Source organism: Ictidomys tridecemlineatus, chromosome 10, assembly GCF_052094955.1.
Source record: "Ictidomys tridecemlineatus isolate mIctTri1 chromosome 10, mIctTri1.hap1, whole genome shotgun sequence".
NCBI classification, from domain to species: Eukaryota; Metazoa; Chordata; class Mammalia; order Rodentia; family Sciuridae; genus Ictidomys; species Ictidomys tridecemlineatus.
The window spans coordinates 35,238,508-35,264,646 of NC_135486.1; the positions used below are offsets into that span (position 1 = coordinate 35,238,508).

General features: G+C 42.7%; 1 protein-coding gene across 20 annotated transcripts; it reads left to right on the forward strand.

Annotated features, from left to right (window-relative positions):
- The first annotated feature begins 160 nt into the window (after positions 1 to 160).
- On the forward strand, positions 161 to 25,470 carry Pfkfb2 (6-phosphofructo-2-kinase/fructose-2,6-biphosphatase 2). 20 transcript variants are annotated; one of them, XR_005730717.2, is made up of 18 exons: positions 327 to 480; positions 1,498 to 1,608; positions 8,168 to 8,293; positions 8,828 to 8,924; positions 9,548 to 9,614; positions 9,735 to 9,809; positions 10,160 to 10,216; positions 11,111 to 11,235; positions 12,844 to 13,075; positions 13,503 to 13,649; positions 14,410 to 14,514; positions 15,303 to 15,432; positions 16,167 to 16,229; positions 16,480 to 16,544; positions 17,154 to 17,345; positions 17,954 to 18,022; positions 18,245 to 18,407; positions 23,496 to 25,470. XR_005730717.2 is itself a non-coding variant. In XM_040277922.2 (17 exons), the coding sequence occupies exons 2-17, from the start codon at positions 1,518 to 1,520 to the stop codon at positions 23,559 to 23,561; spliced, it is 1,707 nt and encodes a 568-aa protein (XP_040133856.1). In that variant the 5' UTR covers positions 161 to 318; positions 1,498 to 1,517; the 3' UTR covers positions 23,562 to 25,470. The 20 variants fall into 20 exon arrangements, 15 of the variants coding, with proteins under 15 accessions (XP_040133856.1, XP_040133861.1, XP_040133855.1 ...); XM_040277922.2 differs by lacking the exons at positions 327 to 480; positions 18,245 to 18,407 and adding an exon at positions 161 to 318; XR_013426503.1 differs by lacking the exon at positions 18,245 to 18,407 and having other exon boundaries at positions 17,154 to 17,356; positions 17,950 to 18,022; positions 23,496 to 23,613.
- Positions 25,471 to 26,139: the final 669 nt, after the last annotated feature.

Genomic DNA, 26,139 nt, shown 5'->3' on the forward strand with positions numbered 1-26,139 from the left:
TAACGAGGTCTAGGACTCAGGAATGAAAGCGTTAATATTCTCAACGTTTCCACCATAAAGTCACACCCTCTCAAGACGTCTCCTTAGTATTCCGCTCTCGCGATAATATGAAAAAAAGTCTTTTAATTAGCCCCGCCCCCAGCCTTATTAGTTACCAAGCAACGACGCAACCAACCTCCGCAGCGCTGGGAGACTTAGGAGCTGCGGTCTTTCTCCTTCACAGATCCATCTTCCTTCTGGAGCCAGGGACCGCGATTCCGCCTGGAGCCCCGCCCACTAGGTCCTGCAAGTTCTCGATTGGTTGATGATTCTCTCCAGGTGAGCGTTGACGCGCGAGTGGGCGGAGCCAGGCTGAGCCACGTGATTTGTCGGAGACTGGGGTGCCGGGCCCCTAGCCACAGTCTGTCAGCTCGTGTCTGCAACATTACTAGGGAAGCGCCAGTGTCGCAGCCGGGAGGGGATCTTAGAAGAGATCGTAGGGTGAGCGACAGCTACGCAACACCTGCAAGTGTCTAAGCGGGCGGGATGAGGGGTCTGAGTGCGCCGGGATGCGGTGCTGGGTAGAGATGCCTCGCCCTTTCGGGAAGTGCCGGCCGCAGGGCACAGTCTGGAGTGCAGATCTATAAGGATCCCGAGCGGCCCCAGCTGCTGTTGGGTTGAGGATTTTTTACCTTCATTGAAGGAATAGCGCAAGGGCATAGGACCCCATGTATCACGAGCCCCCTTGGTTTCTGGGTTTGGGCTCTCCCACCCTAGTTCATATCAGGATTTAAATTTTATTTTGCAGGTAACCTTGGGGAAGTCATTTACCACCTTTGCACGTCAGGTTTCATCTTTACATTGAGTCCCAGGAGATAAATAGGGAGACAGTACAGAGCAAGGCTTGAGAAGAACACCAGAGGAGAACTTGGGATATGCTATGGCTATCTCAGGGTCCAGTTACATGTTTTCCTTCAGGAAACGTGTTTGAGATTTTCCCTCATGCTCATCCCTTCCCCTCACCCCCCAAGTCAGAGTCTTACCTTTGGAATGGAATTACTTTCTTGATAATGAGTTTGATCTATTCTCATTCCCACCTACTCCCAATTCCCACTACTTTTCTCCCTAGTGTTAAAACTAGAATCTGAGGCAGGAGGAAACTTGCACAAGCCACTTAATTTGATTTTACCTCAATTTTTCGATCTGTAAAATGGAAAGAAGCAATAGTGGTAATAAAATCTGCCTTATTAGAGGGTTTTTGGAAAGCATTTAGGAAATAAGGTATGTAAATGTAAGCTCCTCACTCAGCAAATAAATACAAAGTTCCAGTTTAACTCTCTTATAGAACAGGAAACAGAGGATGGAAGATATTTGTGACAGGTAACTGTTAACTGGGAGAAACAGGAATAGACTTGGTTTTGGCCTAGTGTTCTTTTAATTATTCCACACTGATCCTCTGCACTGAGTGAGGGACATGTTCTTCCTTCCCTTCCTTTGCATTCTTTTTCTCCCTTCCAGGTGCCTCCTGAAGAGCTACCATGTCTGAGAATTCTACATCTTCCCCAGTACAGAACAAGAACAGATATGAACCCAAGACTGCTAATCTTCGAACGACAGATAAGAAATGTTGTGAGTTCTAAAAAATACAGTTGTTGGGAATATAGTTGTAATATTAGACTCTACTGCTTAGTGGGAGTGAGAAACAATTCTTTGATGTTGGAAATTCAAAACAAAATTTTCATAGGGCAATTTCCTGTCTGAAACAAGTAGATTCTGTCCTTCCAGCTAGATTGCTGGTGTGGCCCAGTGGTTTCTTCTTTCTTTTCGAACATCTGTACACTTGCTTAATGCTGGAAGTTGGAGCAAGCATTGTCCAAACAGTGAATAAGAGTGGTAAGTTGTAGGAATTACTTGGGGCTGCTACCATCTCTCATCTGTTGGGCTAAGTTCCAAGTGGATGCTGCTCACTATAGAAACTCCAGGTAGGAGCCAGTGTTACTTTGTGTCACTCCTTTAGGCCTCAGGAAAATGAGCCCTGACAAGTGATTTCTCATGGTGTCTTGGGCACTTTACCTTCTTCCAGGTTTAGCTATTGTACTTTGCAAACTATTACTCAGGAACATTTCCATGTCAGTCTTTTAGATAGAGATAGCAGGAGGGGCTGCAAGGGGATGAAGCATCACTTCCTGTCCCTTGTCATCTATATTCCTTAGCATTTTATAGACTGCATAGCTGCTCAGAAGTCTGGAACTTTAAGTCCCAAGATGTTTCTGGAAACCTCAAGGAATGCTAACTCTGTTCTCTGCTTCCAGATTGCACCTTTCCTTTGGAACCCTATCAGTCAGTTTTTCTCACTTCAGTGGTTATATATGTCAGCAGGTGCAAACAGCCGACCAGCAGGAGACCAGGGAATTGTCTCTTGTTCAAATCTTTCCCTAGAGCCTTTACTTTGATGTCAAGCTCTTGTCAGTTTCATGATTAAAATGATACTATCTCTTCCCCAGTCACCCATGAGACCTGCTGGACAGAAGCAGCTGGTTTGGATGTGATACTGAAGTTGGCACACCTCTGTGATTAGGGTCTCCTTTCTCTGCCAGGGCAGGAAGCCATGTGCCAAGGGCAAAATGCCCCAGGAGAGATAACTAATATAGCATGGTTCTTAAGTGTAACCTCTAGTGTCAATGTCATACTGCCTGAGTTTGAATCCTGGTTTTATTCTTTCTTAGCTGTGTGTCCTTGAATAAGTTGCTTTCTCTTTCCATGCCTCAGTTTACTCCTTTTCAAAATGGGAGTATCAATAATATCCTCCCAAAGAGTGATGTGAGGATTAAATGAGCAAATTTAGGAAAGCACAAATATAGAAGAATTTTGGACATAGCTAATGTATTATTTTTCACAGGTAACTATCATCCTCTTGGACTTACTCTTTTTAAAAAAATTTGTAGTTATGCATGGACAGAATGCCTTAATTTCATTTGTGTGGTGCTAAGCATGGAACCCAGTGCCTCACAGGTGCTAGGCAAGCATTTTGCCAGTGAGCTACAGCCCACCCCCTGGATTTATTCTTTTGAAACATTGTGTATAAATAAAATTATATTCAAATGGTGAGCTGGGGGCTCACTACTTAAAAACAGCCCTGTGAAGAATTATTTTTTTCAGCAAAGAATGCTTTCTTATCTTGTTTGACAATATTGTAACTCAGATTTGGTGGTCTAGGATGCACTTTTTCTTTTTCTTGTACCAGGGGAACCCAGGGGCACTTAACCACTGAGCCACATCTCCACCCTCTTTTTGTATTTTATTAGAGACAGAGTCTTGCAAAGTTGCTTAGGGCCTTGCTAAGTTGCTGAAGCTAGTTTTGAACTTGCAATCTTCTTGCCTCAGCTTCCCAAGCAGCTGGGATTACAGGCAATGCACCACCATGCCTGGTTTAGGATGTACTTCTTAAAGGGAGTACACTCATGTTACTGCGATGCTTGATTCAAAGGAGAGTGGAAACCAGTTGTGGTTTTGCATGCCTATAATCCCAGCCTTAGCAATTTAGTGAGACCCTGGTCAAAATAAAAAGGGCTAGGGATGTAGCTCAGTGGTAAAGCACCTCTGGGTTCACTCCTCAGTAGAGAGCTAGGATGGGAGTAGAGAGCTGAATTCAGAGCTGATAACTGTGGGTATTTCTTTCTTTCTTTTCTTTTTTCTTTCTTTCTTTTTTTTCCAGTACCAGGGATTGAACTCAGGAGCACTGAGCTATATCCCTACCCCTTATCATCTTCAGCTCTTTTTTGTATTTTATTTAGAGACGAAGTCTCATTGAGTTGCTTAAGGCCTTCCTAAATTGTTGAGGCTGGCCTGAACTCTCTATCCTCCTGCCTCAACCTCCTGAGCTTCTGGGATTACAGGCATGCACCACTGTGCCCGGAAACCATGGTATTTCTGACTACATAGGACACCCAGTGTCATTCCTGGCTCTGCCTGATTCTGCACACGAGCAGGCTTTCCTACCTGCCTTCCTACCTCTCCTGCAATTTTTCTGCTTTAAGGGCTTTTAATTAAGGAAGCAGTAATCCCAGGTTTCTTTTATGTTTTCTAGGTTCTCATTTCTGCTCTGGGTTCTTAATTTCTCTTTTCAAGCTCTATTTTCTTCTCCAAACTGCTTTTTCTCCCCAAGGAGAGGTCTCTGGGTTGTCCTAAAGCCATGGTCATTCATGATGTATACCATGTTCTTTACCTCCCAGTTGGACTGTGAGACTGTGGCACTCACAATCAAGAGAGTAGAATACACCGTTATGAGACTATGCATTAGTTTTTTTTTTTCCCTTTTCCTTTGCTATGTACAGAGACATATGTAAGTTTGATTCTTTTAGACATCTTATTCTGGTGTATTCTATTAATGAAAGTAAGTTCATATCATAAGTATTCTGTTCTGCCACCACATCCTTTTTAACAAACTTACTGTATTATGGACATCTTTCCATGTTGGTAAATTCAGAAGCAGAACCTACCTTGCTTCAGGTTCCCTGGCTGCTTAACATTCGTACCAGCAGTTGCTTTATCACTATCTCCACTGTTGTCCCCTTGCTGTTAATTATACTTGTGCTGGCTGAACTTGAGTCTGGGAAGTGACTGGTCTTGAGGATGAAATTGGGGCTGAAGAATGATTTCAGGGAGCCAGAACCTCCAAAGGAGCATTATTGGGACTTCTGCTCCAGGAATGGCGATTCAAAGGGACTGCTGGTTGAGATCCTTTTAAAATGTTTAATGGCTGCTTTCTTGAACCCCTCCCCACAATTTCGGCTTTCAGGGTTTTCTGAAAACAGGAATAGGGGAATCTACATTTGTTGCTGTTGATTCTTTTAGGTTTTTGATATCTTGAGTAGATCTGGAGCAGACAAATTTATACATGAACCTTTCCCTAATTAAAAAAGCAATCCATGTTCATGAATAATCCAGACAACACAGAAAGAAAGTGAAAAGTAAAAGTCTTTTAGAATCGCTCCCATCCCTGCTGTTCTTGTAGACATCCTATTCTGGCACATCCTATTAAAATAGGTTCATACTGTATATATTCTGTTCTGCTGCCATTTCCTTTTAATAAATAAAAATTACTATATTGCAGAATCTTTTCCATGTTGTTAAGTCCAGATTCGCCTCATTCTCCATTGTAGGGATATGTAAATTATCTTCAACTTGTCTACTATCACAAAGAATGCTTCAGTGAGCATCCTTATACCTTTGTGCATTTGTGTCAGAAACTTTTCCTACTGAAATAATAGGAGAAATGGCAGACACATTGTAGCTATTATTGATAAGTGTTACTAATTTGCTCTCTAAGGAAATTCAGTTTTGTAAGCTGCTTCCAGTATTTCAAGATACTTAATGGAAGTTGGACACGATCATCTATAGCTGCACTGGTTGACTAAAACATCAGTTTCCTTATTATTTGGCTGCATATAACTTGGCTTTTTATGCCCATCAGTAAAATAACAGGAGATAATCAGTTTTTTTTTTTACTTCTGATGAATAAAAATTAGATATTACTAATGAAGCAAGCTTTATGGGCCCATTTAGAGTGAATGCTGGAAGAAGACCTTGACCATGGAAAGGATAGGAACCCTTGCTCTCCAGATCATTCTTCTAGGTTAGGATGGAGAGAATAGTTATGGTTACTGTGCTGGGTTAAGTACTGACAGGAGGCCCAGGAGCTGGGACTAAATGGGAAGTTGTGAGACCTTGAGTCTGGTCAAGAGCCTTGACCTTGACTCTGTATTGTGGAACTGGGGGCAGTGCTTCAACTTCTCTGGGCTTGAGTTTTTCTTTGTATATGAGGGAAGTCATCAAGATAACCTTCATCTTTTCTAAGCATGCTTAGGAAGAGAAAATGAGTTTACAATTAAAAAACCAAGTTCAACTGTATAATGGAGACAGATGAGAATTTCAGGAATGAGACAGGTTTCCACTGTCTGTCAAGAGATGGCATTACAGTGTCCCTGCAATGTGAAGTAACTTCCATTCAAATGTAAAGTTGTGTGGGGTGATTTGTTTTTTTAACATACAGAACAGAATGTTCCTCCTTCTGCCACTGTGGCAGTCTGAGCTAGGAAGTGTGGTTTTATATTTTAGTCTGGAAGGGAGAAGTCCAGGCTATAGTAGATGTGTGAGTGTGTTCTGAGCCAAGGCAGAAGGGGAGGTGCTGAGGGCAGGGTGTAGGGTCCCTGGGGGACTGTGTTCTTTTGTTCTTAGTATTTTCTGTCCAGCCTGATAAACAATGAGCAGCTGGCTCCCTGGTTGCCTTCTGAGTCCCTGGTAAGTATCAGACCATTTTAAGCTTTGGGGAGGCTAACAGGACCTTTGGGGGAAGAGCCTAATGGGCTGGAAGGTGTGGACGAAGCAATTCTGGAAACGCAGTTAATGAACCAAGTCAGGGGGGATTGAGAAGAGTGTGCACTCAGTTGGAGAAAGTGAAGACCCAGGGGATTTGACTACTTGAACCTGCGGTAGCTAATGCCAGGCAGAGTACATATGCTTGTCAGGGGTCAGCTGTTTGCTTACCTTTGGGCTCCCTGTTTGGACAGAGATGAAAATCACCTTAGCTGCTCCATTACCTTCGTGGAGGGATACTCCTGCCTAGAGTCAGGAATTTTGACTCGCCCAGAAGAGAAAGGGCTAAAAACCCAACCTGTGGGTGCAGAGTCTGGGCGTACCCCCCCGCCCCCCGGGCCACTTTGGCTGCCTAGTATTTCTTGCTAAACACTCTTGTTTCCATGGTCATTTCTTTTCCTGGGTCCTTCTACCTACTTCTCAGTTGAAATCTTTTACCAGTTCTTTCAACAAAGGTGAAAGATGCATTTCCTAAGCAAATGCCCCTATTTTACTGAATAGTTTCTTAGCGTGATAGGATCATCTTGTTCTTGTAAAGAAGCAGCCACAACTTGCAGGGACCCTTCTGGAAAGTCATGCTGGGAAGCAGAAATTTCCATTTCCTGCCACGGTTGGTTCAGAGTCTTTTCCCATCTGAGCGGAAGAGCTTGAGGCCTCCCCCTCCCCAAGACCTCAGATTGGGTCTTGGCCCCAGGAAAGGGGCTGCAGCAGTACAGGTTCCTCCCAGCTCTCCTCTGTGGCAGGATGGGCGGGGAAGAGTATGACCTGTGAGCAAGCTAAGGAGGGGCCTCTTTTTATGGAGAAAAGCTGAAGAGGGAGCACAGGATCTGGATTCCCGTGCCAGCTCTACCCTTGACTCATTATGTGTCCTTAGGCGAGTCACCTGACCTCTGAGCATTTAAAATGCCCCACCTATATAGTGAGACTTTTCTCTGAAAATGAACATAAGTTCTTTCATGAAATAAGTTAATTTACTAAGAAAGGATTGTTCCTGCTTTTCAATTGTCGTGCTTTTCGATTGTCTTGCATCTGAGTCAGGCTGACCCAGATGCCCAGTGAATTGGCTCTACCATGAAGCTTCCAGAGGTCTCTTCAAACTTGTATCCAGTAGGCTTTTCCTACCAAATCTCACTTAGAAATTTCAGTTTAAGGAGGATAAAACAGGCAGGTGAGCAGTTGGCAGGCTAATGTTTGCCTTAGGGAATGGATGGGATCCTCAAGATAGAAACTCTGTTCTAAAAGCCTGCTAGTTGGGCATTGGTAAAATCACAGCTCTATCATTTTTATGTTGCTAGGCAGTCTCATGTTAAGAAGGGTGCTGTGGTTACTCTCTACTTCAGATATTTCTATGAAAACCTTAGGAATATGGGAAAGACATTTCCTTGGTTTGGGTACTTTCTGGAAATCAGTGTGACCCTTTAACTTTATTTCAGGAGGATCTGCTCAATATATTCTTACTTTGCCTTCCCACTCCTCCTGGACCTTTGCCCCACAAGTTTAGGATGATTAAATAAGATTATGAGCTGGGCATGGTGACACATACCTGTAATCCCACCTACTCTGGAGATTGAAGCAGAAGGGTCACAAGTTTGAGGCCAGCCTCAGCAATTTAGTGAGACTCTGATCAACTTAGCAAGACCCTATCTCAAAATAAAAAAGAACTGGGGATATAGCTCTGTGACAAAAAACACTCCTGGGTTCAATCCTCATTACCAAAACAAACAAACAAAGAATATGACTGAATTTTCTAGACCAGTGCATAAACCTTATGGGCCTATACTCATTTAGTTCTATTTTTCTCATTTCCTTCTAGCATGGGCCTCCTACATGACCAACTCCCCAACTCTTATTGTCATGATTGGTTTGCCAGCCCGGGGTAAAACCTATGTGTCTAAGAAGCTTACACGCTACCTCAACTGGATTGGGGTGCCTACCAAAGGTAGGTGCAAGTCATTCCTTGGGAAGTCAATGATTAGTTCCTGGGCCTCACTCAGCTCTGGGAGACTTAGGCTCTCTTAAGGCATTAAGGTTATTGGGTGCTTCTGGGAGAAATAGTGGTTGCTTTCTCATTTATTGGATTCTCTTTCCCTGGACTTGTCTCCTCCTGGCCTGGATGAATTGGCCCAGTTTTGAGAGAAAGCCTTTGATAGGTTTATTAAGAATTCAGTGAGAATAGGACTTTCCTTTTGTGAAATCCTTGCACATGCATTATGTTATCTAACCCTAGAAGTATCTTTGTGAAATAGACAGAGAAACACAGAAAGCTGAAATTCAGACAGCTTAAGACTTGTCCCAAGATCTCCTAAATCAGGACCTGAACCCAACTGTTTTGACTCTTAATATCATATTGTCTCCAACATACCATGGTACTTTTTATTTTCAACTCCTTGGCTACTCTGACATTAGGCCAATGTCCTCTTTGGTGGGGCGATGATACTGATTTGCTGCTGAAGGATTTGGGTGTCTTCTGCAGTGTTCAATCTTGGGGTTTATCGACGTCAAGCCGTCAAGTCCTATAAGTCCTACGACTTCTTTCGGCATGACAACAAAGAGGCCATGAAGATCCGCAAGTGAGTCTTTTTTTTTTAAGAACTGACTCCCAGGTCAACTCTTTCTGGGCCATCATGAGACTGAATGTAATGGGGCTTGTTTCTTCTCAATAAGTATCTTGTGGGTATTTTAAGTGGAAGTTATCTGATAGGCAGATCACCTTGGGCTTGTTGGGAAAAACAGGTTTCAGGGAGATAGTTGTAGGCTGTGCCTAGCAAGAGAATACATGTGTTGGGGCACAAAGGAAGGTATAAGATGATATAAAAATTTAAAAGGAGCCAGGTATGGTGTCACATGCCTGTCATACCTGGGACTCGAGACCCAGGCAAATTGAAAGCCAGCTTCAGCAATTTAGCAAAGCCCTGGGCCCTAAGCAACTTAGCAAGACCCTGGCTCAACATTTAAAAAGGGCTGAGAACTTAGCCCAGTGGTAAAGCACCCCTTGATTCAATCCCCAATACCCCCAACCAAAAAGAAAAAAAAACCAACTTAAGAAGGGGAAAAAGATCAAATTAAGGAAACAATTTGACCAGAGAGAAACTAAGTGAGAGGGGATGAGATTCCTGCAGCAATCCCACTGTTTGGGTCCTCCACTGTGTTTGAGCCTAGCTCTTCTTGCTGATTTTCTTTGCTCTCATGGCAGACATTGTGCCATGGTGGCCCTGGAAGACGTTAAGACCTATCTGACTGAGGAGAACGGGCAGATTGCGGTGAGCTCTGTGGTTTCCACCCTGTCAGCAACTGAGCTCTCAGTCCCACCTTGGGTCTGCCTTGGTGTGGGGCTCCATTTCTCTGTCTCCATTCATTTACCTCATGTGTTTTATGCCCAGGTATTTGATGCCACCAATACTACCCGGGAGAGGAGAAAAATGATTTTGAACTTTGCCGAGGAGAATTCCTTCAAGGTAGGCTCTGACTCCATGGTAGATTAAAGGGATGAGTAGAGGCGGGGCCTTAGGATGGGGTATGAATCTGTTTGACTCTGGTGAGGATGGGATTGGGTATCTGATTCTCTTCTCTTGAGTATACCCCCGATCCTTGAGTGTTTTCTTTCAGGTCCTTTCTCAGACCTTTAGCCTGTATGTTTGAGTCCCAGGGGATGTGGTAAGAGCTATTTTAAAATGAGGAGGCCTTGAAGGATTTTCATGAAGAAAATCCTGGGAGATGTGGTGGCTGGGTGGGGTAGGAGCATGTGCTCTTAATTAACAGCTTGGTATTTTTGGCTTGTTTATAACTGCCTTCTCTCCGTGGCCAGGTATTCTTTGTGGAATCTGTTTGTGATGATCCTGATGTCATCGCTGCCAATATCCTGGTGGGTGACACCCCTATGTTTCACCTCTTTCTCACCTTTGTGGCCTGTGTATATATGTGTGTATGTATGAGGAAGGGTAGTGATAGAGAAAATAGAAGTGTTAAATGTCACAGAATGATCTCTTTTCTCTGTCAGAGAGAAGTGCAATTTTGTATTTCCATATTGTTCCTTAGGGAGAAAAAATAGGCTTTGCGGAATAAAATAAGCATTAGCTGCTGAAAAGAGACCAAGTCTTAGACTGTGCGAGTCCTGGCTTGTGTTCTGTTATTATCTGGGTTCTGAGACCTAGATATTATCTTAGATCAGACTTTTTATTATCTGTTAGGGCCACCTTACAGGAATGTCATCTACCCTGAAATTATCTCACATTCTGGTCAGCATTCTATACACCTAGCTCCTCGTGCCCTGTGCCCTGTGGGGTCACAGCACAAGACAGTCCTTATCCAATGGGTTGTGTCGTGCTGTGCCAAGTCATCATCTGACATGCTCTCCCAGCAATGTCAGAACTGGGGTCATCTGAGGGAGAGGCACTGGGTCCCAAGTCAGGCACTGGGCCACACTGGGCCTCTTCTGAGTGGCAGTGGGAGAAAATTAGAGTCCATTCCATTTTCCCAGGAAAGTACATAAAGGGATTGGGCCCAGGAGCAGTGTCAGCTGCGTGACTGCCTCTGTCCTTCAGCCAAGGGCAGGCACATGACTCCCCGGTTGTCTTTCCCTTCTTGGTTGCCAGGGTCACAGGACTAGGGAGGGAATGCTCAATGAATGGAGAATGCCACCACTCCAGTGAAAGGCTACTTTTATGGACCTCTTTTTCTTTTCTTAACAGTGGCTATTTGTAGGAGGGCTGTTAAGGGCAGACCTCTGACAAGACCCTTACTATTCCTTTGATTTCAGGAGGTAAAGGTGTCAAGCCCTGACTACCCTGAAAGGGACAGGGAGAATGTGATGGAGGACTTCCTGAAGAGGATTGAGTGCTACAAAGTCACCTACCAACCCCTTGACCCAGACAACTATGACAAGTGAGGTTTTAAGACCATGGTTAGAAGGCCCTGAAGAAGGGGTCTCATTAGGAAAAGAGCCTTTCTCCCTCTGCCCCCTAACTTCCTCCTAGACTTGTAAACGTTATATTATTCCTAAGAAACAAGGTATGGATTGTGGCTTTTATGTGAGTTGCATTTTAAACACTGACATTTTTTTATCATCAATTTTTCCTCTCTATTCTCTAGAGCAAAATTTTTTGCATCTCAGCATTACTGACATTGTGAATGGGATAATTTTTTGTTGTGGTGTCTGTCCTATCCATTGTAAGATATTTAGCTACATCCTGGGCCTCTGCTGACTAGATGCCAGTAACATCTTCGAGCTGTGACAACCAAAAATGTATAAAGACATTGTGAAATGTCCCCTGAGAAACAAACCCACTTAAGAACAACTCCATATCAGTAGTTCTGAACTGGGGTGTTACAGGACATCCTGGGACATGTGTCATCATTTTTTTATCAATCTTAAATGTTTATTATATGAATTATATAATATGAAATATGTAATATGTATGTTAATACATATGCTTATATCACATGTAATGTAACACATATATAATATTGTACTTATTATATTTTGCACATATAAAATGCATGTAAAGCCCTCAGAACATTCCTGACTTAGAAATATCTGATTGATATTAACCATCATTACTATAGCAATGTCTATTGGTGAGGTGAAAAAGAATATAGATAAACTCACCAAATGTAAGGTATGGGAGCCATACCAAAATGTCAAGTTCATGTTGAAGAAAAATAGTGTACACATGGAAACCTGGGGGAATGTTTCCTTGTGAAAGAGTGTGCATTCAGGGCAGTTGACGGCTCTATTCAAATAAGGGTACAGCCTTGCAGCCAAGCAAATGGTGAGACCAGTGTGCCTGGGACACCATCAAATTGCTGCAGAGGTCTGTTTAATGTTTTGAACAAGTGTACATATTTATAGATTTTTATCTCTGGTTGTAGGATATTGGGTGATTTCTATCATTTTTGGCACTAGGGATTGAACCCAGGGACACTCTACCACTGAGCTACATCCTCGGTCCTTTCTATTTTTTTTATTTTGAGACAGAGTCTTATTTAGTTGCTTGGGGCTTCACTAAGTTGCTGAGGCTGACCGTGAACTTGGGATCCTCTTGCCTCAGCCTCCTGAGTCCCTGGGATTATAGATAAGCACTGCCATGCCCCACATCACTCTATTTTTTCTTAATTTTTAAAATAAGCCCTATTACTTTTATATTGAGAAAAATCTTGTGATGGCCACCAAGCAGGCCATTTTTAGCAGTGGCTTTGAGAGAGGCTTGATTAGGTAGATGGAAGGCGTGGGTAGGTTTCTCTGCCTATTATTTTGCTCTCCTCCCCTCCTCTCATTTTTGGTGGCACCATATTCTTACCACCCCAGAGGGGGACTGTGCTTCTCATCAACTTTGAGGCTTAACAAACTCTTTAGGTCACCTGATCTAGTGTCTTATGGGAAGCCTGAGTTCTGTTTGCCTTACCCATTGTATGGCACAGTTCAGGTGTGTACCACCCTACCCAGTTCCCCTCCCCCACCTTACTTATTCTCAGATTGTTTTACCCTAGAAGTTTTGTTTTCCTTCCCTGTCCTAGGGATCTTTCTTTCATCAAAGTGATAAATGTGGGCCAGCGTTTTTTAGTCAACAAAGTCCAGGACTACATCCAGAGCAAGATTGTCTACTACCTCATGAATATTCATGTCCAGCCTCGCACCATTTACCTTTGCCGGCACGGAGAGAGCGAGTACAATCTCTTAGGAAGGATTGGGGGTGACTCTGGCCTCTCTGTGCGGGGAAAGCAGGTGAGTCATTAGCTAGCTAGCTAGATTTCCTAGGCTTAGAATTAGAAGGGCATGGTGGAGGTCATCTATTTTATCCCTGTATTAAATCTCATTTGGGCAGATGGTCAGGCAAATGCTCAAGATGTTTTCTTGCTCATGGCTCCAGCTTCATGTTAAAGTATGGTTAATTTGGAACTATCTCCACTGTGATCATTCAGTCATTGAATATTTATTGGGCATGACTTGTATACTTAGCACAGTACAGAGTGCTCCAGTTCAGGTTCATTTCCTCTTGGGTTTATATTTTGATCATGGTTCAACAAATTGCCCCTTTCTAGGCTGAGTTAGCAGTGCGTGTGTGCTTTGTATGAATATGTGTGTGTATGTGGGTGAGTATATTGAGAATGTGTATGTTTTCTTTTTTTTTGTTTTTATTTTTAAACCCCAGTTTTCCCAGGCTCTAAAGAAGTTTCTAGAGGAGCAGGAAATAAAAGACCTTAAAGTTTGGACAAGCCAGTTGAAGAGGACTATCCAGACTGCTGAGTCTCTTGGAGTGACCTATGAGCAGTGGAAGATTCTGAATGAGATTGATGCTGTGAGTGGAGTCTCTCATTCAGGTGGAAATTCTCAGGAGTCATGATTTGGGCAGTTTTGTCTAGAAACTAGAACCACCAAGTAAAAACTTTGAGGAAGCTGAATCTGTAGCCATTTGGGGGGGATTGGGGGAGGAAATGTGGAACACCCATCAGGGCTTCCTGCCTACTTAAAGATCAGTGCCAGCGATGGGACCCAAACCAGTGTTTGACCCAGCCATTCTGGTACCTGGGGAGACTGGGGCTAATGAGGACTTGTTTTGTTCTTTTGTATGATTTCCTCCTGGGAAGAAGAAGTAGCTAATAAACCAGTTTTTTTTTTTTTTTAATTTCTGCTTTGATCATTTGATCAGCTATTCTGGGAAAGTCCTTCCCCAAATTTTTCTTGGCTTTTCCTAACCCTGAACACAGAAGTAAACATTAATTTTTCCTTCCCTCCTCTCTACTAATTTATTCCTCCTTCAAGTTCTTCAGTCTCATCAGTGTCCCTCCTTCCCTGCTTCCTATTCCTTTTAACCTGTTGACTCTTCTTGACCTTTACATTCCCCACAGAAGTAGGAGAAAGTGACAGCTTTCTCTCTGCTGTGGCTCCCATCCATGGTGCCCGTGACACCCTGGTTACAGTCAGCTGCAGTCCATGAAAGGACCCAGCATAGGGCCTGACACATAGTAAGCAATCGGTGTTCTTCAGTGGCGTCTTCTTTCTGTGGGATAGGACAATGTGGGCCAGTCCACCTCCTCAGCCAGTGTGGCTTCTTGCAGGGCGTGTGTGAGGAGATGACATACGAAGAGATCGAGAAGCAGTACCCAGAGGAGTTTGCTCTTCGAGATCAAGACAAGTATCTGTATCGCTATCCTGGTGGGGAGGTGAGACTTCTCATGTGGAGTAACGACCCAGCCCTTTGCTGGTGGGGGAATAGCTTTAATTTGGAGGATGGATTGATGTGATCGTAGAGGATGTATAAAGGTAGCCTAGCCATCATTTACCTTCTAACCTTTGAGCCATCCTGTGTTTAATTCAGCTCAGGCAGTCCAATGCCTCATTAATTTGTTAAGATCTCTAGAGAAAAGAGTCAAAGATGTCTCCTGAGTCGAGAATACTATGGAATCAATCTGATCTTTTTTACTCTTTTTTTTTTTTCCATTCTGCTCCCTCAATCTCACCACTACCCAAGTGGGTCTAGTCACCAAGTAAATATATGGGGCATGAATTACTTCTCTGTCATCTTTAGTGTTTTAGATTGTTTCTTTTTCTAAGTGGCTTCATACTCTAGAACGTTGAAGGCAAAAATAAATAAACCAGAATGGCAGAGGTCCAGGAAACTTCTAGAAGACTCTCATTGCCTTACACTCTGCCTATTAGTCATGGGAACTACAACAACAAAACACACACATGCAAGTTGAATTCAAACTTTTCGTAACCTGTGATTTTCTTGGTCTTAATATTGCTATTTAAAGATCCAAGAAGTATTCTTAAGATTCGGGCAGGGGTGGGGGTGGGCAGTGGCCTTTAGTAAGCAACATGGAGTCACTGAGCCTCCAGGAAGAGAGCCAGCCTGGGCAAGAAGTGGCCTCTTGACTCTGGGATTCAGCCGCTGGCCTGGCTGCCAGCTTGCACCTGGCCTCTTACCAGCCTGCTCCACTTGCCCCCACAGTCATACCAGGACCTGGTACAGCGGCTGGAGCCTGTCATCATGGAGCTGGAACGTCAGGGCAATGTCCTTGTCATCTCCCACCAGGCTGTCATGCGATGCCTCCTGGCCTACTTCTTGGATAAGGGCGCAGGTGCTATTTGAGGGAAAGTCTGGGGACACATCTATGGGGAGAGAGCCTGGCTCATAGTGGCACCAGGATTCCTGGCAACTGGGCCTCCCCCTCTTCTACTCAAACTAGAGTACATTTTTCAGGCAGTGGTTTGGGGCTCCCAGCAGCCACTGGGTCAACTGTGGCTGAATTCACTCCACTATTACAAAAGCCCCGGTGGAGGGTGGCTGCTGCTGGTGCTGCTTGATTCTAACTGCTCAGGGGCCAGTGTCCTGCTAACACTCCTGGCAGCATCAGGAAAGTGACTGAATAGTCCCAGCTTGTCACTCTGGCTACTAGGAAGATGGTATCTTAGAAGTATTGGGTTGGGGGTGGGCAGCTGTTTCCAGGTAAGAATAGTAAGGAAGTGCTGTTTCCTTTTCTGATCCTTCCCTTCTCAATCTCTCTGAGCCACCAGAAGTCTGCAGATTGGCCTTTGGGTATCCAAATGGACCATAGTCTTCCTTCCCATGGGACTTTGGGCATGGCACTTACTCCTGTGTTGCCTGCATGGAAGAAGCTGAAATGGCCTTATTTCCTTCCTTACCACTCAGAAGAACTAGGTGGCTTCTTAGTCCTGATCATTGTGTGGGGCTTAGGGAAGGAGCTGAACAACTCTAGATGGTGGTCAGGGTTAAAGACTAAAGAGTTCAGAAAAAAGTCACAATTACTCCATGATCTAAGACACTTCCCTCACCCAATCTTTCTGCTTTCAGATGAGCTACCATACTTGAGGTGTCCTCTCCATATCATCCTCAAACTCACTCCTGTGGCCTATGGTAACTATGAGCTCAGGGACTGGCAAGAGGTGGGGATTGAAGAAGGTCAGATGTTTGGGTTTTCTCTGAAGATTGTCCAGAAATTTGAATGCATCACGTCCATATGTCAGGGACATTGCATTAGCATTTTGCATTTTTAAGGGGATGTATGTATAAGTGTGTGTGTTGGAGAGTTTGTTTTCCTGTGTGGAAACTGAGGAATTCTCCTTTGAGCTTTCTCCTGAAGGCCTTTCTTTCCCTTGTTTCTCAGGGTGCAAAGTGGAAACGATTACGCTTGGAGTGGAGGCTGTGAACACTCACCGTGAAAAACCGGCTGTAAGTATTTTCCCGTGGACAAACCTGCCAGTTCCCACCTCCCTGAGTCCTTGAACCTTTGACATAAAGAGATTGGGGTTTTTTTTATGTACAAAAGAAAAGCTGATCCAGAATTCATGGCCTCTATAGTCTGCTTCTAAAAGGCAACCATATGGGAACTGTTAATTTTTAAATCGGTACCTCTTTCATGAATCTTAACCTTGAAAGTTGGCTCCTAGAAATTCAGTTAAATATGGGAAGTGCTTGGCTGAAGTGAAATCCAGACTCCCTGCCCCAGGAAGGCTCCCTTTAAAGAGCAGGGTTCAGAGGAGCTGGAAGGTGGGGTCAGCAGGTTGAGGTGGGTTCCTGCTCTGCCTCTGTGATTTGTGTGGCCTTAAGTAAACCCCTTTTTTTGGTGGACCCCTTTCTGATCTGGGATCTGATGATCAGGGAGCTTTCCCCCGCTGTGACCCTTTGATTCCCCTGGGGCCAGGAGACCAGGCCACGTCCTGTGTGAGGCCAGAGGAACAGGAGGAAGGAAGCTGCTGTGGTTTCGAGTGTTATTTAACCTTTGTGAGTGAGCTTCTGGCGTGGCTTTCATTTGTGTGGTGTCCCTCCATTTCCAATCAGAACAACCTCCCCAAGAACCAAACCCCTGTAAGGATGAGAAGGAACAGCTTTACGCCTCTGTCCAGTTCGAATACAATAAGGCGTCCGAGAAATTACAGTGTTGGGAGCCGGCCCCTCAAGCCCCTCAGCCCTCTCCGTGCCTTGGACATGCAAGAAGGGGCCGACCAGCCGAAGACCCAAGTCAGCATTCCGGTGGTGTAACCGTGTGTTTCCCTTTAGCCCTGGCCTCCTGCCCTTGTCACTAATCTCCAAGGAGTCATTTAACTTCCACCGCCACCCCTTCCCTCAACACCTCACCATTATTCTTAACCCAGAATGTGAGGTCACACATGTACAGGCCAACTCTAGTCGTTCTCCAGTTGGAAACAGCTCCTCATCCAGGGGCAGGATGGCAAGTTGGGTCTTTTAGGATGGGGTGGTCTGGAGAAGGAGAAAAAGGACACATTCTCCCTGGGGGCTAAGCATGCCTCATAACTTGGTTCTTTGTTCTCTGGTGTCTAACCTCACTCATGTCCTAGTGTTGGTGAAGTGGGGATGATGGTGAGTGAAGGGAACCAGGAAAGCCCAGTTTTCCTTCACCTTGTCTCTTTAATGTGAATTTAACTCACAGTCCTCACTTAACTCGTTTTCATCTCCCCTCTGGATTGTCTAGTATAATGCATGACATTGTAGTGTCTGTCAAAGAGGGAAGGGGCAGTTGGTGTGGGAGAAGTCCAGGCCCCAGTGGTGTTTTCTAGTGGGTCTAAGTGGATCTGGACTGGAGGAGTCTCTCCTTTCCCTTCTCCTTCCTCTCCAGCCAGGTCCTGAAAGGGCCAGCCCAGGTTACAGAACATCCACAGAATGCTCTGGAGCTTGCAAGTGGACATAGGGTGAGAGTTCTTATCTCTTTTCACGAGAAACAATCCTATGTTTTTGATGCCCTGGGGGAACCTGGCCCTGGGGATGTGGGACACATCTTGGTTTGTATTTTTACCTAGAAGAGCCAGGGGTAGTCCTTTGCTGGCTGTGGAGTGGGGTTCAGGAGGATAGGGTGGTCTCTAACCCTTGTGGGCCTCTCAGTTCAGCCAGATCTTTTTTCCTGTGGCTTTCAGGTTCTTTGCCAATCACAGCAACTTTCCTGCCACAGCCAGTGACCTCTGGGGCTTTTTAGAAGGATGGAGTTAGATTCTGGAGTCACCACTGATGTCTGAATCACTCAAAACAAAAGGCAGAGAAGAGCTCACTCAGTTCACCAAAGCTGCTTATTATTTTCCAGTAATTTCCAGCATACCCCTAAAGTTATTATTATTATTATTTTAGCAGGAGAAAATTTTTTTCCAAGTGTGGAAAAACTTGATGATGAACTTAATCTCTCTTCTTGGGGCACTCTTTTGTTCATAAGGAGAAATTAATTTGACATTTTGAGAATTTCATGCAGTCTAGCTCTTTCCTGACTATTCTAATTTATCTATTCATTTCTGTCATCTCATTTTCTTTGTAGGGTTTAAAAGTAATTGTTTAAAGAAGGGACTCTTAGCCCCTTGATAGCATATAATGGTTTTCCTTCTATCTCAATTTTGTATACAAAATAGATGAATGTATATACGCACATTTTTCTGAGAGACAAATCTAGAGTTCTCTTGGGATTTTTAAGATAGGTGATCCCCTGCCTATCCGTTTACATTTTAGAGTTAGCTGGTGGGAACAAGTTAACTATTTCCCAAGGGTTTTTGTTTTGTAATAGAAAACCTTCCATCATGGCTCTCACTCAGGAACCTTCCTTCGGATCTCCTTTACAGCTTTGGAAACTTACACAGGCCTGGGTCCATCTGAGTCAGGCTGAATTCTGACTCAGAAACTGGAGTTGAAGTCTGGACACATGTGTGTTTAAATAGCTTCCCTGATGATTCTGATTCATACCCAGGGTGTTCCACCTTATGAAGCTAAGTGGAAACATACTAGATAGTAGTTTCTTGGACAAAGGATCAACCTTGGCATTCTGAATTCCTCTTAATTCTAAAAGGACAGTTCTTTGGAGTTCAATATTGGAGCAGATCACCGTAGTAAGTGAAGCAGGCCTCTCAGTCAGGCTGCTGTGCTTTAGAGACTTACTGTAGGTTCTAGTTTCACCTTTCACCCTTCACATTGTGCAGTGATGTGGAACAAACCTCTAAATGACCTTGAATAAAAGCTGGGTTTCCAAGCACTCTGGAGAGAGGTCCTGAGGTACAGTCTGTAAGATGAGGAAGGTTGTCTCCACCTTGAGCCCTTCACTTTTACATTCCAAGTAGAATACCACAGCTGCTTTCCAAAGGCTGCTGGCCTAGGGTCTTCTCAAAATTGTGTCTAAGACATAAAATTACCTGCTCTTCCTGTCAAGCTGTTGCAGAAGGTCTGCAGTAGTGTCTTTGTGGGGCTTGGAGCTGGATGGGGGAAGAAAGAACAGAAATAGAAAAAGAAAGGTCCTTGTCCTCAAGAAGGTTACTTTAAGAGACAGGGCATGTAATTTACAGCAAATGAACATTCACAAAAGAGCCACACACTGAGTCTGGAAGTGCTGATGTTGCCGTGGAACATCTGGAAGTGCTACAGATTGCTTGTGACTGTTCCCTTTTCCAGTGGCTGTGAGACCAAAAGTGTTAGGGGATAGAAAGACCCCATCTCCCCAGTGTGAGAAGGAGAGCCTGGGAGGTATGCATGGCTCTTTTATAGGGTTGCCTTTTCTAATTTGGTTGGGATGATGGCAACTCTAGCCCAAATGGTTTTTCGATCTATTCTCCTGCTGCAAGGTGATAGTAATTTAGAGATAATAAATGAGAAGAGGGAGAACTTTGATCCAAAGATGTGGGATTTAGACGGCACCTCCTCTTAGGCAGAGGAGCCTTCTCTGACTGACTAGCATTGTGTTAGTCTGTTATAAACACTGTCATTAGAGACAGGTCACTGGATGTTCGTTTTGGCACTCATTCTGTTGATAATACTTTTAATCTTCCCCTGTGTTAGTTTGCTATTCCCAGAGGAGTAATGGAGGTGACCTTATCCTCACATAGGACAGGGGAAGTTAGAATTTGAAAACAGCACCAGTTTCAACATCCTTTGAGTTTTGATCCCTTCAGAGATGTTCACAAAAGAAGTCAAGAGAATATAGAATTGAATAGAGCTCTTCGGGATTTTAGGGAAGTCCTACTTCCCATCTTTTTTTTTTTTTTTCTATTCTTCTTCCTCTAGTTACTTGAAATGTATATTGGTAGTAGATACCTGTTACTCTGCTTATGTCTATATCACAAGTTCTACAAAGAAAGGATGGACTCCAGAGAACCCTTTGCTGAGGTTTTAATTGTTGCCATGGGGGAAATAGGTAAGACTTTGATCTATTGGAATAAAACAGGAAATGAAAACCATATTTTATTTTTGTTAGTTCCAAGCTGAATGAGGATGTCTGTAACAGATTTTTGAAAGGATTTTGTTGCAGATTCAGAGAACCCACTTCTCTTCTGTTCCTACTTCCTAATTTCCAAATTGGAATTTAGTTCTTATTTATTATCAATAGTGTCCTTTTTGTTTTGTTAATGGGCTGGTTTTACATCGAATTTGAAAGTAGAATAGAAAAATCTTTTTCAAGTAAGAAAACCTTTTAAAAGTCTTTTTAATCTTAAGATTTTAAATCTTTTAAAAATCTTTTATCTGCATTGTGCTGGGGAATTGCCCTGTGTCATTGTATCTGGGTTTTGATTTTGTTTCCCAAGAAATTGGAGTAGAGGATAAGATGTATTTGTACTCCTGGATGGAATGGTTGAGTGTTTCTTGTGAAGATCTGATAGACCTCTTGTAATCCACATTTGATCTTCAGATGCACTGATATTTGAAGAAACACGATATATACCTATTTGCAAATAAATCCATCTTTTGGGTTTTCTGGGGGCAGGAGATCTGAGTTCTAGAGTTCTCATTGATGCTTGGGGTGGCCAGTGGACAAAGGGAAACACCACGTCCTGGGTGATGAAATCTCATGCACATTCCACTATCCTAGCCAAGCCCAGAAGCCATTGTATCTGTTGTCAAGAGGTTTGATAGACGTACCCAGCTTTTCTTATATGTACTTTGACTTTTTGTGTGTGTTTTAAAATGTTTCATTTTAAAAATATATTGTCACATTGTCATGGTAGATCCTTGCCTTTCCCTAAAGATGACATAGACATCAGAAGTGTGTCCAGGAATTTTGTTTAGACTCTTGGTGTCCCTAAGACTATTTCTAAAAGGATCTGTGCTGACTGACTGTGGGCTCTGATAGGATCTGCAGGCCAACAGTCTTCTCGGTTTTCTCATTGTACTGTTTTTTAGTATGGTAAGTTATTGTAATTGTCTATCTATGGCACATGTCCTGCAAAGAAAGAAACTAAACACTGTACATTTTCTTTATGGGGAAATTCTGTGTGCTATAATTTTTCATAGACATTTCTTATGTAATAGTGGTCAAATTCTCAGTGTTTATGAAGATGATAGTTGTATGGTGTTTTGTGAACTCAGATAAGGGAATGCCTAGTAAGAATCTGAAGTTGTGATTTCTACTTGAAGTCATCTTGTCCAGTCCCCTGCTTTAGAGTAAGACTTTTCTTTCACTATCCATTCCTGAATCTTCTGTCCTCAGCTTATCCTATTAAGGAATGTAGCATTCTAATGAAGAGTGTTATTGTTTTTAATCTGCCATGCATATGGCTTTTATTCCTAATATAATAAGTGCAAAGGAAATTTGCATTCAGAAACTGATTTTAAATGAGCAAAGGTATTCTTTCCCATAAGTCTTTCACTGGGTATCTGTGGCCAACATTTACTTACTATATTTGTATCTGAATTGCTTGTATACATTTTTATTGTTGTTGAAGTAACAAAATCAACTCATTGTAATACAGTGATGGTTTTCTATGGCAAAAGCAAAGAACTAAATGCCACCCTCTTTGGAGGGGACTAGGAGTGGGGCTGAGCCCCACAGGTTTGAATGGAAATGGGCTGGGCCTGGAAACCCAGGAACAGAGTTCTACCGTGGACTTCCCAGGCACAGCTTCTGTTGAACATAGGAGCATTAATCTCTAGCACCATTCTGATTTAATCTGGTGACATGATGACATAAGTTTTTACTTAGATCCACTAAAGGTGTATATAACTGTATTGGAAATGTGCTTTTGTGTGTGTGTGTGTGTGTGTGTGTGTGTGTGTGTGTAGAATGGGTAAATAAAATTGTTGAGTAACTTGAACCTATCAAAAGGCTTCTGGGTTTTTTGTTTTGTGTTTTGGGCTATGTCTCCACCCACACCCTCTAAAACTTCATTGCATGCTGAGAAGACTTGGGCAGACCAACGTGGGTTCTCAGTGCGACTATAGACAAGACTCTCTTTCACTACCTTTTAGGGAGGATGGGAAAGATATGGGAAGCGCATGAACTTGGGTAGTCATGTACACCTGTTGGTACCTATGCAAGAATTAAGGGAAAATTACTCTCAACCCTATGGTGCTGTGACTCCTACTAACAACATGTAGCTCATATTACCCATTAAAAAAAAAAACTTGTGAGATCTTTTACAATTTAGTGTCTGTTGCTTTTAAAATATACTCCACCTATTTTTAAAGAGATTAACAACCAATGGTAAAAAATGGTTATTTAACAACTTCTGAAACAGGAACTAGAGCTGAAATTGCTTTTGCTATTCTCATGCCTCATTCCTTATTACTCTAAGAAGGGCCACAAGCTCATTAGAAATGCAGAGTCTCAGGCCCCCAAATCAGACCTTCATTTTTACAGGATCACCAGGAACATTTAACATTTGAGAAACATTGTTCTAAGGGGAAGAACTCACAAGGTAAAACATTGAATCCAAACTTAGGGGAAAAAGTTGATTTGCTCTGATCACTGACTTCAGAATGGCCTGGAGTAACTACAATGGTAGGGACCCTCCTCAGAAGCCAAGTAGCCTCTGACTGCAATGTCACTTTTTTGGCATGGTCTTTGGCTGAAGTAGGCTGCATACTCTCTTTTTGCCACAGGAATCCCTATCACTTCTGCTTCATATCTTAGGTATGTAGCTTATGGTCCAGGTCTACAAGGAGCACCTGGCCCAACATGGTTACAAGGTTAGCTTCTCAGGGAAAGAAGCCCTTGCCTATGCCATTAGAGTTTGTCTGACCCCTCAGAGTGCAGGTGTGTGTGTGCAAGCACACCAGTGTGTCCTTGCATGTATGTGTGTGGAGGGAATGGGGGCTGAAGGGTAGGGGACACAATAGAAGGACTGGGGCTGAATTCTGCTCTGTTTTTCTTCATTCATCTATTGGTTGTGGTGTAACCAATACCTCTTCCTCTTTGACTCCTAGGAAGTGAATACTGTGCCGACTGAGCATAAACCTGCCTCTGTGACGTCCTTCACATTGCACTCCTGATGGTGTGGAGGCTGAGGCCAGACCTCTCCAAGGGACTGGATCTTCTGAAAAACTTGGGATGTCAGCTCCCCTGAGGCTAGAAATGGAGGTTAAGTAGGGACTGCAAATTCATGGCTACCAAAATGAGTCCTGGCAAAAGTCACCACATTTCTTTCCCCATGCCTAACGGGAATATCAGTTATACTGTGCCTCAAAACATTTAACAGCTGGAACCAATTAGTTTTCATCATCTCTTTGTTGGGTTTGGTCCAGGTTTGTGGATATCATTCTGTTTAGGCATTTAGCATCCTACCTGTGACTACAACCCTAGCTGTCTGTTTGCCCAAGGTGCACATGTACTTCTTCAAATGTGGTTTCTGAGTGAGAGGGATGAGCTCCAGGAAGCCTTTTCTGTGTAATAAGAACTAATCTTTGCATCCACCGCAGGCCAGCTGGCTAGAGTCCAATATACATATGCTAACAGCCACTTCTTGATATATTATTGGAAGTAAGCAAAATCACCAGGTAAATGGAAGGTATCTGAGAAATTCAGTACCTAGAATGTCTCTTCTGAAGTGATAGAAGTCAGTGTCAATAGCACCCTTTTCGTTTAGAAAAGTTTTTCTCATTTTAGGCCCTTCAGGGGAGAGTCTGACTAGAAGACTTCCCGAAGGTTACTCGTCTTTAAGTTCTCTTTTGTACAGCTGTATTTTCTACCTGATGCATGTGCCTCTCATAGCTGAAGAGAACTGAGGTACTTCTCGGTGACTGGAATGAGGGCTGGAAAAAGAGAGTGCTATTTCATGTATAACCCCATGAAGGAATGAAAACAGCTCTTGGGCATTAACTCTATTGGGAATTTTTTTTTTTTTTTTTTTTTTTTTTGGCTTTGAAACAGGTAAAGACAGACCTATCCTCTGATGTAATCTGTCATGGTGACCTCGTCTCTAAGAAAGCTGTGACTGTCATTTCAAGAAAGCAGTCTATTGATGTCTGTCTCTGATCCAGTTCACTATCTTGATCAACTGGTCTCCCATGTCACACCACGGGAGAAGAACCAAACTTCAGTGCATTTGTCACTTGCTTACCTTCTAGAGAAACCAGATCACCATTCCAAGATCAGTGATTGTCAAATGTGCAAATATGTCTCTGTGAATGCGACTTTAATATGTTGCTGCTCTCATGGAGGAAGAATGCGGAATCCTCACAGGACATTATATCTTACAAAATCTTTTTTTTTTTAATTTTAAGAATAGTACAGTTTGGACTTTAATTATTACTTTTTTTTTTCCTCATTCAAATGCACACTTACTGGGCAAAAGTCTGAGTAGCAAGAAAAATAATGAGATTCAGCTTTCCCTAAATGGTTCTTTTATACTGTGGATGGTGCAGAAGACTGTTACTGACTATGTGAAGAGCTGGGCTGGAGGCAGCTCAGCATCTGGCAACTGGGAGCTTATTTTACATGCACAAAGCTGCCTTCAGAAGGCTCCTTACTCTGCTCTGTAGCAGATGGTTTTCATCTGGCTGCTTGTAGCATGCTGTACTGTATTGATTTGTTCTTCTGATGCAGATTTCTTTCTGCATCTAAATATACTGTTTTCTGATGATTAATGTTTTATTTAGTTATTTATTTATCCATTCAAAGCATTTTTATATCAGCATTTGCATGTATTTAATCAGAATGTAATATAATTTGTGTTGTTAGCTTTTTGGTAGAGCCCTAGGTGGTTTGAACTTTTAAGTTTAATGTCCATAGTGTTCCTGAAATTTTCAGAATGTGGATATCTGTAAAAGGAGAGTAACTATGTAAAAGCACAGTGGACTTTTTTTGAGAATTTTTTTCCTCATTGATTTTTATTATAAACCAAGAAATGCATTTCTCTGGAGAAATGTTCGTCTCCTGGATAAATAAAATCATGCTAAAATATGTGAGTAATATGTATTGTTTTTGCAATAAGAAAACACAATAAAAGTTATTTTAATTAAAATACATTAATTTTTTAAATCACAAAAGAAGATAACATTTGGAATATTATACATGCATAAAATATTAATACCATTGTTCAAATGTATTTGAAACTAAATTCTTTAAAAATTTTCTCAAATTATTATAGTGTATATATTTCCAAGTAGAGTAGTGTTTTTAATCAGTATCTACTATCTTTATCAAGTTCCACTAGCATTTCAGAGGGATATCAATGGGATTGTTACATCCAGGCATTGTTGGTATTCTAGGCATTTATTTATTCAACAAATATTTCATGACTGCCTGTTGGTTGATAGGCCATGGATCAAAGTGCCTGCCCTTTTTCTAGAATTTATTATTGAAAAGTAAAAAGTTAACAGCAAGTCTGTAGCTCATCCCTCCCTCTGGGAATTATTTCCCCTTCATGAATAACCTTGAGTAAAACCATTATTAGATAAGTAAATTGGTATGGTAAAAGAACTTGGTGCATTCTTCTTGGGATAAGTAGTATCAGACAAAAAATGTTCATAAGAAGAAGAATAAAATTATAGCATTTGATGATAAATGGATGGACCCAGGGAATATCACACTAAGTGAAATAAGCCAGACTCAGAAAGCATTTCCAAATTC

Bases quoted from the DNA above. Each gene is read 5' to 3' on its own strand.
- Pfkfb2 (XM_040277922.2), top strand. From the start codon at position 1,518: ATGTCTGAGAATTCTACATCTTCCCCAGTACAGAACAAGAACAGATAT. The intron at 8,294-8,827 runs GTAGGTGCAAGT...TGTCTTCTGCAG, and splicing joins GATTGGGGTGCCTACCAAAG to TGTTCAATCTTGGGGTTTAT. The intron at 15,433-16,166 runs GTGCTATTTGAG...TTCTGCTTTCAG, and splicing joins CTTCTTGGATAAGGGCGCAG to ATGAGCTACCATACTTGAGG.